Source organism: Rosa rugosa, chromosome 6, assembly GCF_958449725.1.
Source record: "Rosa rugosa chromosome 6, drRosRugo1.1, whole genome shotgun sequence".
NCBI classification, from domain to species: Eukaryota; Viridiplantae; Streptophyta; class Magnoliopsida; order Rosales; family Rosaceae; genus Rosa; species Rosa rugosa.
The window spans coordinates 7,886,741-7,900,582 of NC_084825.1; the positions used below are offsets into that span (position 1 = coordinate 7,886,741).

Genomic DNA, 13,842 nt, shown 5'->3' on the forward strand with positions numbered 1-13,842 from the left:
ACAGTTGACTCAGCCCAGTGTCCTTCACCGCCATAGACAGGACATGAATGAACCCCGAGCGACTCACAACTCGCCACCATGACTTGTCACCGCAAGCGCACAATGATCGGTTGCACCATCGCCACCACGAACCAAGGGACCAGCTGCACCACCGCCACGAAACATGGAAACAGCAGCACCGCAACACCATACCAAAGCCCCACTGGAGATCCAATGTCACGCCCCGAATTTCAAATCTGAAACGCAATAACTTAACAAGCCCAAAAAGAACACTTAGAAAATTTTTCATTTAAACTAAGCAAATCGAACTCACTATGTCAATACCGACTCTTTCTCTAGAGTCACATATTACATTACCAAGTGTCTACAAATTAAACTGAACAACAATTCAATAAGTAACACACCCACCACACTTACTACACAGCAGAAGACTAAAACCAAAAGTACACTTCTACGTCCAAGCTACGACAACAACAAAACCTCAACTTCGACAACGGTTACTCTGACCTGCACAATAACCCCTACACCATGGAATAGTGCACCGGGTTGAAACAACAAACCCGATAAGCCTTTGCAAGCTCGTGTGAGTAAACTCAAGTAACCACAACAAACACCTTTTCGACTCAAGGAAAACAAATCAATACAATGATTATTTCCAAAATCAAGATCCTTTTCTTTTTAAGGAAAACACAAGTCACCACTGTGACAAAACAAATCATTTGTAGACTCAACCACAAATCCAAGAAATCACTCTTCTTTCCTCTCGACAGGAAGCATTTATCACCACAATGACATGTTAAAACATTTCTCAACTCACTACGAATCTCAACCACAACTACACTCACAAATTAAACTAAATAAAATCAGTAATCCTTGCCTAGAAAATTAGTTCAGGAGATCACCAAAAATCACACAATCCAAAAATCATAGTAATCCCTGCATATAGTTTAGTTCAGGAGACTACATTAAAATCAATAAATAGAAATCATATTAATCCCTGCATATAGTTTAGTTCAGGAGATTACATTAAAATCAAACAATAGCAATCATAGTAATCCCTGCATATAGTTTAATTCATGAGATTACATTAAAATCAAACAATAGAAATGATAAAGGAAAAATAAATACGGAAATCAAACAACTCATGCTAAAGCCAAGAAATCACCCTCTCAACTCCATTAAAACAATCATATAATGATGATTTGTTTTCAAAACTCGACATACTTACCTCTTAAGGATAACATACGTCACTAAAGTGACAAAATCATATTATTGTAACTCACAATTTAAATATGGAATCAAGTCTCTCCTCAGAAAATTAAAAGAAAGGATACACCCCAAACTCTCTTTTAAAAACACGTACTCACGAGTCTCAAGTAACCTGCTTGTTACCCCCCATGACATCCAATGACAGACAGATTAGAGCTTTAACTAAATCGTAACCATACCCCGACCAAGGGCATGGTTCCGATAACCCACCCTCGATCACTACTGTGACCCTCGATCCGTAGACCAAAACATTTAAAAAGTCACTCAAGACTCAAAATTTTACACAACCGCACATGCTCTTCAGAACAATATAATTGACTGCAACAAAATATTGTTTTCGAATCTCAACTCCAATCTCCAAAAACAATATAGAAATCAACATTCAAAAAATTGTTTTCACATCTTAAACCACCAACATAAATTGATACGTAGAACTCTCAAATAAGAAAAGTCAATAATATAATTATTTCCATCCTAACTCATTTATTTCCTTAGAAAATCAAATCACAACACATACTAATTCCACCTCATTTCACAACTGCACCAATATATATATATGTCACGTAAATATATATATATATACACACACACACACGTAGTCATCCGCTTAAGAATGCTTCTAATACCAACTATAGTTCACCAAATACAAAACCCATAAAAATTATTTTTATAATAAAACCACATTTTACTTACCTATGAACAGTAGACGATCAAGTTCATATAATTTAGACAAATATTTATTTCCGATAACGATTTCACAATTTAACAAATAATTCTGAATAATAAAGTAACTCCGTTCATAAATGAATCTCGTGAGATTTACTCACCTCTAAATCCCATTGCGTCTTCTCTCACAGCTGAGATAAAGTACAGAACACTTCCGTCAATCACCTAAGTAAAAGAAGGTCTCAACTTAGTACACGAAACACAAGCGATTAAAGTTTGAATCCCCCATTTGAACTAAAATCCGAAAGTAATGCTAACTGAGACGAAACCTCATATGAGACCACCCAAAGTCTCCGGAATACTTCTATGAACAATATGTCAAAACTACAAGTCGATCCAACGGTCGGATCCGCACGGATCGAAAACCGAGATAATCAAAACCACTATAAGCCCTAACATAATCAAATGATCTCTAAATGTTACAAATCATATATCAAAAAACGAAACTGGAACCTGGTCGGGTCGGACGGGATCCGCGTCGAGCTAGGGTTTTTTGGAGGAGAGAGAATGGAGCAAAACTTTCCAAATTTGGAAATTTCAGAAATTATGAAAAAAAATCGGAAAAACCCATATTTATAGAAAATTTCCAAAATTGGAAACTTCTTCCACTGACCATAACTTTCTCATATGAACTCCGATTTCTGCATTCCATATATCCACGAACTCGTATAGACGCGCTCTATGACTTTTGTGAATGAAGTTTTGGGAGAAACTCAACGAATAAAAATTCAACTTCTTGACCCCACGATAATAAAACGTTTCGAGTACTTATTGGTCCGAAACACTTTCACTCCATCCCCGAACCACGAAATCGTCCTAATAATCAACTTAATAATTTCTGAAAAATCATCAGAAAATAATAATGAATTTTCAGGGTATTACATCCAGCGCCGTCACTGCAATCTGGAAAGGAGATGGATTCTAATCCAGTCCCATCCAGCACCAAACTCGTCTCCTAGAACCGGTGTCCATGGATGCCTTGCCTCCGAACCCGATCTGGAAAAACCACGCCGATCAAAATCTGTCAAAACCTCAGGCCAAACCACCTCCCAGATCAATGGGTATTAGACCAGCCATCGCAAGTCCAGCAACAACCTATCTTCGGGGTGGAAAAACCAGCCCCGACTCCGAGCGCCACCGGACGAGAGGAATTTTGTAAACCCTAGAGCAGGAAGACCGAGTTTTAGCAGACTAGACAAAAGTGGCTAATGATAGAGTCGCTGCACTAAACTAGTTTGAAACGTCGATAATTCCACATATGACATGTGGAGTCTAATGAATTTACACAACATTTATAGTTTTCATTTTATCCTTTCGTACTTTTGTAGAAATGAAGTAGGCTTTTTAACTTGAAACAGCTGGGGAGAAGAAAAGTTTATTTTTCTTTTAGGGGTACGTACTCTTGGATACAATTTTTGTGTCAACTCATAATCTCCACGTGTCATAGAATTATTGGCGCATCAAGCCGCTTCATCCTGCTAAGATAAAACCTACGGTACCATGAAAAAGATCTCTCTATATCTAGGATTATCGCATAGTGCGTGCATGACTCACTCAGGGCTGGTTCTGATATTTTTATAGGCTTGAGGCGAACAATTAAAATGTGGTTTCACATGAAAAAACTATATCAATTGATGAACAAATTTTTTCCATATGTAGAAATTTCATGCATCTATATTGTATTCTTAAATTACTAATGATGAAATAAATTGAACCCAAGTACATTAGATTTTTCATATGTAGAAATTTCATGCATCTATATTGTATTCTTTTTTTTTTTGAAGAATATCATGTCGATATATTAATATTACTCAGGCCAGAAAGGATCATTACATATCCTCCATCTACCATCTCTAGGCAGATAAAGAGTTTGTGGTAAAACCACAACGATACATAGATTAGGTCCGATCATTTGACGGTACCCATGCTCACTTATTCAAGAAGTCCTATTTAACTATGGACAGTAATGCATAGTAATAGGCAAGCAAATACGAAAAAAAAACTAACTAAATAATGGGTACAGAAACCCATTAGTTATTCTGGACCCAAGAGAGAGCAGGCCCAAAATCAGTTCCACAGCCCTAGGCCCAACCATCAGCCCACAAAGCCCATCAAGAACAAACCCTAGCTGCCTCCAAGTTGTTCTTGCCGCCATTAGCAATATTGGAGCTGTCCGGCCAAGCATCCATGCCGACCAATTCGAGGGTAGCCACACATCCACCTCCTTCGTCGAACTCCCCAAGGTCTGGGCTTGGATTTGAGCCCAAAGACATCCCGACCACATGCTCTTTGATCTGGATACCCAACCTCTTTTGCGCTCCATTTGCAGCTTCAGCAGTATCTGCAACTCCTGCCAAGACCAATCCGCGAGTGCAGCATGATGACCAATAGTGTCGCCACTCATGGACGTCGCAGAGGAGACCCTATCATTGCCAAGAAGAACCGACCTGATAGATGGCGTACAGGCAGCTGCAGCGACGAGATTGATGGCCTCCACGGGGAGGGTACGAGCGGCAATGAAGTCGCCGATGGAATGAATAGTATCCCCCTTGGGTTTGGCTTCGTTGGCTACATCAGATGATTCTGTCAAGAAACGCAGGCCATCGTCCGGGTTTAGGAGCAACCAAGCAATCTGTCGGCCATTGACGGGCAAGAGACGCCGCCATGGCCAAAGCCGACCATCACAGTCCCTAGAAGATGCAGGGGACCATGTATGCCTAGGACGATCAGAGGATGGTGATAAACGAAGTTGTTCGGAATTGGGATGGCCAAATCCATCATTGTTGTCACCGTAGGACGGTGGCGATGCTAGGATGAGCGCGAGTGTGAGCGCCGCTAGGGGGAATAGAGTGCTAGGGTTTCTCATGGTTTCATTCATGGCATTTTTGCATAATTGCATCTATATTGTATTCTTAAATTACTAATGATGAAATAAATTGAACCCAAGTACATTAGTAGTAATGAAGGGAAAAAAAAAAAGGTGTTCAATACTAAACAAATCTTTCTGTAGAAGTTACTTGCATCGAAGTGAAAAAGAAAAGGAACATGTTTTGAAAAAAAAAAAAAAGAACAAAAGATATATATATATATATATATATATATATTCTTTTTTTATTTTCAGAAGAACAAAAGATGTTTAATTACAATAGAAAGCAGGAAAAAAAATGAAATAGAAAAAAGGAATAAGAGGTGTTTAATTACAAAAGAAACCAAAAAAAAAAGTGCAATAAACCAGAAAAAAATAATAAAAAAAGCAAAAAAATAAACCCATTGTGGATTGAACGTGGGTGTTACAAAAAGTCAATAAGTTTGCTTACCGCTGTACTGACATCTATCATTACAACTTTATAATAGTAGCAAAAGCAATATTTTGCAATACAGGCCATTCCACTGAGAGATTTCTTTTTTTTATCATTTTTGGGATTTATTTTTTTATCACATATCGACCTCTTGACCGTTCAGTTTTTATAACTCTATGAATAAATCACTTATGTAATTTTTTCAGCTAAATTGATAACCATTAAGGTATCGAACTAAATCACTTAGAACTCTACCATCGTAATATAGGCATTCAGAAAAAACTCTGGAGCTTGAGAAAATCATTCCATATGAATTTCAAAATCAAAACCAAAACCTGCTAGTCTATGAGCAATATAGTTAACAGTTCTATATATAAGTATGAAAGCGACTCAATTATCTTAATAATTCAGTTTCATAAGGTTATTTTAATTATTATTTTTTTAGTGAAAATAACGACTAACATAATCACCTTAAGAGATTTTATTTTATTTTTTTATCCCACCTCACCCATTCTCCCATAATTATAAGTTCGAACCCATAACCTCTACAGCATTTAGTGGTGTTCACGGTCAGTAATTGACCAAGAAAATTATGCTCAATCAGTACTGGATATCCGACGGTGAAAAATAAAACAACTCAACTTAAAATTAATTATTTTCACCGTTGGATTTACATTCAATGGTGATTGAGCATATTTTTTTTAGTCAGTTACTGAGTATTATTGCTACAATCAACAAATTCACAAGTCAAAACTCACAGCCACCTTAAGAGAAATTAAGATTTCAAAAATCATAGCATGTCAACGTGGACTTAATTCAACGGCTAATAAGATAATGTCTGCCTTTGATGATAAACGTTACTCTCCACGACTTTTTAGCCAACGTGAATCTTACTCGTTCAATTTTTATGTCAAACTGTAATTGAGAAGACTACATGGAAACGTGCTTCAGTATTTCAATGACTTGGGTCATGAAAAATTTCTACTAGATCATCATTTTGGTCAAATGGAGGCCCCACTTCAGACTTCAGACTTCAGAGTCAAACGTCAAACCCACTGAATTCAGTGGGTTTGGTAATTTGTCATTTGTAGTTCTGGGAGTGCCTTTCAAGCTAAAAAAATCAAGAAAAGGCTTCTGCTCATGACTCTTAATATATAAATAAGCAGTAGGCGAGCAATCTAAATTAAACTTAAAATGTCTGAGAAACAAAGAAATATGCTGCCAGTGCTGCCTTATCACCCAATAGCTCACTACTTTCTTCTTACTCTATTTGGCTCCATTTTATCTACACATATTCATGCATGCACCTCAAGTGAAAGTACCTCTCTCTTGTCTTTCGCCTTCACTCTGTCTTCTCCTTCCTTAAATTGGACTACCATGGATTGTTGCCAATGGGAAGGCATTACTTGTGATGTGGCTGGTCGAGTAACCCATTTGCACTTATCCTCCAAAGGCCTCAAACTCAAAGGAGGTATTTTTTCCTCATCACCACTCAGAAATCTCACACATCTGACCCACCTCAATCTGTCTCACAATTCACTTAATGGTTCTTTAGATCAAGCTGGATTCATCTTGTCCTTGGGTCCTCTTGAGGTACTTGATTTGAGCTTTAACCTTCTTTCTGGAGAGCTACCAGGTTCTCTATCCAATAATATTCGGATGGTGGATTTGTCTAGCAATCGCTTCCATGGTGCAATTCCATCCTCCTTCTTCCAACAAGCAAAGAATTTGACTCGATTCAATGTCACAAACAATGACTTCTCAGGTTATATCCCGTCATCTATTTGTGTCCATTCTTCTTCCTTGATTAGGCTATTGGATTTTTCCCATAATAATTTTGGAGGCAATCTCTCTCGCGGACTAGGAAACTGTTCCAAACTGGAAGTTTTCCGTGCTGGTTACAATAACCTCTCAGGATCACTTCCAGAAGATATCTATTATGCTACCGCACTAGAAGAAATTGCAATCCCTGCTAATTCCTTTTATGGAGGCATTAGTAACAGAATTCTTAACCTCACTAACCTCGCAATCCTTGACCTCTACTTAAATAATTTCAGTGGCATGCTTCCAATAGATATTGGTAAGCTCTCCAAATTGAAAGTCTTGCTCCTTCATTCCAACAATCTAGAAGGTTTCTTGCCACCATCTTTGGTGAATTGCACAAACCTTATGGAACTGAATCTAGGATTCAACCTTTTGAAAGGAAATATCTCGGCTTTTAATTTCTCCAGACTTGGTCAACTTCGTAAACTGGACTTCATGAGTAATCATTTTACTGGTATCTTGCCAATAAGCCTTTACTCATGCAAGTCCCTTAGAGCAATTCGACTAAGCTTAAACAACCTAGAGGGACAAATACAACCCGAGATTGTCTCATTGAAACACTTGTCCTTCCTCTCACTTTCTGGGAACAGACTGACCAATGTCACAGGTGCTATGAATATATTGAAGGGCTGTAGACATCTCACGGTACTCATCCTTTCAACCACTTTTATAGGTGAAGAAATGCCAGATTGTGCTCACATGGCTGACTTTGATGGATTCCAAAATCTTAGGATCTTGGCTTTGCGTGGTTGTGAGCTCACCGGTCAAATACCTATATGGTTTTCTAAGCTCAAGAAGCTAGAGATCTTGGATGTGTCTCTTAATAGAATCACAGGCTCAATTCCTACTTGGTTGGGGACTTTTCCAATGCTCTTTTCTATAAACTTGGGGTCCAACCTAATCTCAGGTGAAATTCCAAAAGAACTTTGCACACTACCAATGTTGTTATCTGAACAAACTGCAGCTCAAGTAGATCATGGTTATCTTGAATTGCCTTTCTTCGCTTCCCAAGCCGTGCCTGATGCAAGTATCTTACAGTTCAACTCTTTGTCTTACTATCCACCATCGATATTCTTAGGCAACAATAGCATCAGTGGCAATATACCTACTGAGATGGGAAAGTTGCAACGTCTCCGTACATTGGATCTCAGTGCCAACCAGGTGTCTGGCAACATTCCAGACCAAATATCTAATCTCAAAAATTTGGAGAAGTTGGATCTTTCAGTGAATCATTTGTCTGGAGAAATCCCACCTTCAATGAAAAGTCTTAGTTTCTTGTCATATTTTAATGTCTCATATAATAATTTGGAAGGAGAAATACCAAAAAGCACTCAGCTCCAAGGCTTGAATGTCTCAGCATTTGAGGGGAATCTGAAGCTTTGTGGTTCCCCGCTTCTAAATCTGTGTCAATCATTCAATGGTACTGATACAGATGATGATAAGAATGACGGGAATCAAATTCTAGGGTTTCATATTTCCGTTGTGCTTGGCTTCACTATAGGGTTAGTGGGAGTTTGTGGTTCCTTATTGCTTATCAAGACCTGGAGAGATGCATATTTCAAATTCCTGAATAATGTACAAGATAGGCTCAAATGCTGAATGAGATTGCACGTACAGTTCGCATGGCAAGCGGTTGGAAAGAACTCTTTGAGGTAAGAAGATTGTACTTTATTCTTAAACCCTATTAATAATTTCAGTGTATTTTTGTTTTTGCTTAATTATGTAAAGGCATAGTGTTTGTTCTCATAATATTCTGTTCTTAGATATATAGTTGTACTGGTTTACTATATTCTGGGGTCGTCTAATTGGGTACCTTGATGTATGTCATACCCTTATTTTTTTATTTTTTTTACTTTTACTAAATTAATATAGTGGAAACCTACTGAACTGGTCAACAGGTTACCCAATTAAATATCGACATGTGTCATTTTTAAAAATAAAATTTACCATATTAACAACACACTCTTTCTTGATATGTAACATTGTTAAAAATCATGTAACAAGTATTGTCAAAATAATAAATTACACATAGTTAAACTACAATTACGACTTATTACAACAGTTGTTGTGGTTATTGTAATTGAGTAGTCAAAGATGTAAATATCATATTTGGACAACTTTTATCAAATTTAGAACCTTGATTATCAAGTGGAGAAGCTCCTTACAATACTGAGTTGTTACATATCTTTTAGTCTAATTTTAATTTTACCATGTTCACAACACAAATGTTGTCGGAATTGTAAAATGGTTGGTAATCTTGTAAATGGTATAGTTTTTGAAGTAATTACTACAATCAGAACAAAAGTTACCGCTTTTACACCAATATATAGTTGCGAGTTATGATAAAATATGTAGTCATTGAGTAATTATTTCATTAATGATAAAAATATAAAGATTTACTACTTTGACAACAAATTTGTTGTTGCACTTGTTAAATTGTCCATAAATTAGTATATTAGTTTAGGTTGAGTAATTACTATAAATAGGACAAAAGTTACCACTTTTACATCAATTATTGTGATTGTGGTAAAATGTGTAGTCATTGTAGTAATCATTTCATTAATGATAAAAACATAATGATTTACCACTCTGACAACAAATTTATTGTCATACTTGTTAAATTGTCTATAAATTAGAACATTAGTTTAGGTGGAGTAATTACTACAAATAGAACAAAAGTTACCGCTTTTACATCAAGTGTTGTGGGTTGTGATAAAATGTGTAGTCATTGTAGTAATAATTTCACTAATGATAAAAACATAAAGATTTGCCACTTCGATAACAAATTTATTGTCACACTTGTGAAATTATCCATAAACTAGTATATAGGTTGTAGGTGGAGTAATTACTATAATTAGAACAAAACTTTTCGTTTTTTCATCAATTGTTGGAATTTGTGTAAATTACGTCGATTAAAAGTAATTACTAATTCGACGATGGACATTACACAATATATTACTTTAATTACGCAAGGGAGAACTTTATTACACAAATGAGGACGGGTAAAGCTATGGACATTAACATTTCTCATACATGTTCTATTTTATATAATATTTACCACTCTGAGGACTCATGTAACCACTTTGAGGACACATGTGGTAATTAGAAAAAAAAAATCCTCATTAAAGTAAATAAGGTATTCGTTAGAGTAAATTAAGTAGGTTCTCATTTGAGTAATTAAGTCCTAAAAGTGGTAATTGTAATAGGTTCTCATTTGAGTAAAGTAGATTCTCATTTGAATAAATAAGTCCTAAAGTAGGTTCTCATTTGACTACATTTAAAACAAATATTATTTATTTTTACACTAATTGTTGCTAAATGCATGTAAAAAGAATCATATTTGGTTAAGGAAACTACTAATGATATAATTAATTGGTAATAAAGACTACTTAACTAATACTAATTTTGCGAACTTAGGTTAGAAAGTTTTTGTTTTTAATAAAGAAAAAACGTAATTTTCAATTGTGTAATTGTCCATTAATAACAAGCATTAATCAAGCATTAATTCACTAATAATAAAATTAATTAGTAATATAGACTATTTAACTAAAAGTAATTCAGTGAACCTAGGATAGAAGGTTCTTTTAATTTTTTTTTGAAAAAGGAAAAATCATAATTGTGAATTTTCAATTGATAATCAAAAATTAGAAAGGCTAAGGGCTAAACAAGTTACCATTTTGTTAAATATTTTGAACCATTGGATATATTACTAATCCAATGGTCCAAAATATTTAACAAAATGAGGGTATGGCAAACACTAAGGTACCCAAGAATTCTCCCGTGTTTGTTCTCATAATATTCTGTTCTTAGATATATAGTTGTACTGGTTTTGGCCAAAAAGAAGTTGTACCAGTACTTTATTCAAGTTAAATTCTTGGTTTACTTTTTTTGCTTTGGGTACACATGTTAATGTATTATTAGGTAGGGAGCATCTTACCATTCTTCCACTTCTTCTTCTTCTTCTTCTTCTTCTTTTTTCTTCTTCTTCTTCTTTTTTCTTCTTCTATGACCGGCATCTCAATATATTTAATTAAGCAGCTGCCGTGAACTTTTCGTGGTAATTACATATATGTGTGGATAATTATATATTCATACTATCACTTACAGTGGTCCATCTAGATTAAGAAGGCTTAGTTCATTCGTTTTTTTTAATGAGAGATTACAAATCCATCTCCCCAGATTTATTAAAAAGAATAAAGAAAAAACGACTATCTAGGAGGGTTGGCTCATTTGTTTCTCAAAAAAAAAAAAAGGGTTAATTCATTCTTATTTGCAAAACTAATTAATTAAGAAGACTATAGGCCTATAGCTTTGAAGTTTTTGCAGGCTAACATATCATCTAAAAATTTCTACGGTCAACATATCTAGCTAGACATCGGAATGTGGGATTACTGAAGCTCTCCGTTTATGCTATAACATATAGTACTTTAGTTGCCAATTTAAAAGATCTTGGCATTATTGTTAATTAAGACTTAATTAATGTCAGCATCTTCGGGAAATATAACATCTTTTTCTCTTTTGTTCTTCCACTAACTGCTAGCTTTTATGAACACCATATATAATCATTTTCTATTTTGCACAAATGTTACCCGGAGCAGGATTTATCCTTCTATCCGCTGCTTCTTATTATTTTCCATCTTAACATATGCTGCCGTGTTTTATTTCCTTCCAATTTATTATATAATTTCATTGACATTTGTATATATATATTGGGTCGTACGCGCGTCTTGGATTTCGAATCTGCTCTATTCTGTATACATGCAAAAATTGACAACCTAAATCTGCCACAAACATATAAGCATGGCTCAGCCTCGAAGAAACATGACAGTACAACCAAATCAGTGAAATCACCCAATGGCACAATGCTTCATTTTCAAGCTAATCTTGTTCTTTTCCATTGACGTATCTTCTCATATTCATTATGCCTGCAGCCAAACTGAACACACTTCTCTCTCTTGTCGTTTTCCCTCTCCCAGTTTTCTCCTTCCTTGAATTTAACTTGTAGTAATTGCTGCTACTGGGAAGGCATCACTTGTAATCGGGATGGTGTTAAGAAAATAGAAGAGTCAAAGTCAAGAAAGTCAAGGTCAACGGTGCATACATCTGCTATGTGGTATAAATACTTAAATAGGGATAATCACTTTTAGTATAATCAGTTGCAACCATTGTACAATTACCGAAGAATTTCAATACCAGTTGCCTCTTACTTTTCTCTCTGTTTCTTCGTCTTCAACCTCTAGTTAGGTTTCAATTTTCGCCATTGTTGCTTTACCTTCAAGCTTTCATCATCATGACCTTGATTTTTAGCAGATGGTTGGGTCACCCATGCATTTAAAGTTATCCTCGAGAGGGCTCAAACTCAAAGGAGGTACTTTCCTATATCATCCTCGCTTGCATCTCACGCATCTCACCACTTGAATCTCTCCTGCAACTGGCTTTATGGTTCTCTAGATCAAACAAGAATCTTCTTGTCTGTGAATAATCTTGAAAGCCTAGATTTGAGCTACAACCTTTTATTTTGAGAGTTGCCATTTTCTCCTGTATCCAGTCCTATCCGAATGGTGGATTTGTCCAGCAATGACTTCCATATGCAGTATCATCGTCATTCTTCCAACAAGTTTGGAATTTGACTAGTTTCAGTGGTAGCAACAACACCTTTTCTGGTTCTATCCCATCCTCTATTTGTCTTTGTTTTTCTTCCTTATTACAACGATTGGATTTTTCTTTCATGTCAGTGCGGAAAAATTTAGTAGAAAAATCTCCTCACCTACTTCTTCCGACTGGAGTGAGAGTAAAAGCTCCCCAGCTAAGAAATTGGGTTTGCGTCTTTGGAATCTAGATTGGTGTTTAACAAGCCAACCTTGAAAAATTGAGAGAGGGGGAAGGTCCTGCAAAAAATATTTTGATGCCCAAGTCATTGATATTTTGAGTTGTAGGTGTAGATGGGATCGATTGATTCCCTCAAATATTCACCTTGTTAGAACTGGATGTAGAATCACACACACTCATTATTATGGAAGGGGAAATATTTCACTACAATGCACCAATGATTACATACAACTCATGCAATATATAGGACACTAACAATCTCTATAACGTCCATAACCAACTTTCAACTTATTGACTCATAACTTTATCATAATTAATCACCCACTACACCATAATTAACCACTAACTTACATAACGAAAATACCCGTTATTTCATGCATTACACCCACTAACTCATGCATATAACTCACACATTAACCCTCTAATTAAATACCAAATAAGAACTAATTAAAAGCATGTTTATTTTCCAACATCCCCCCTTAAACATGACTTTTTGGTTCTGGACCGTCTCCAAGTGAAGTTCTCAATTTGCTAAATGTCTCTATCTTTAAAGGCTTTGTGAAGATGTCAGCGATCTGGTCAGTTGACTTGATAAACTTGAGAGCTGAATCTCCTTTTTGCACATAAATTCTTTGATTTTGTGATACCTTGTGTCAATGTGCTTACTCTTTTCATGGAACACTAGATTCTTGGCCAAAGCTATTGCAGACTTGTTTTTTTTTGTTTTTTTGTTTTTTTTGAAAGAGGGCCAAAATGGCTGCCCTTAAGCCTTGGTCATTAATGAAACTGCAGAATACATGAGGGGGACATATAGAACGAATTGTAGTGATGAACATGATAGTCATAGATGTCTTTAAAGTTGCCGACTGTTTCCTCTATGAAGGGATAATAAGGA

General features: G+C 35.8%; 1 protein-coding gene across 1 annotated transcript; it reads left to right on the forward strand.

Moving 5' to 3' along the window:
- Positions 1-6,416: 6,416 nt before the first annotated feature.
- On the forward strand, positions 6,417-9,197 carry LOC133717958 (receptor-like protein 2). Its single transcript, XM_062144732.1, has one exon. The coding sequence runs from the start codon at positions 6,489-6,491 to the stop codon at positions 8,715-8,717; it is 2,229 nt and encodes a 742-aa protein (XP_062000716.1). The 5' UTR covers positions 6,417-6,488; the 3' UTR covers positions 8,718-9,197.
- The last annotated feature ends 4,645 nt before the right edge of the window (positions 9,198-13,842 follow it).

What these genes read in the sequence shown, in the direction of transcription:
- LOC133717958 (XM_062144732.1), top strand. Translation starts at nt 6,489, where the DNA reads ATGTCTGAGAAACAAAGAAATATGCTGCCAGTGCTGCCTTATCACCCA.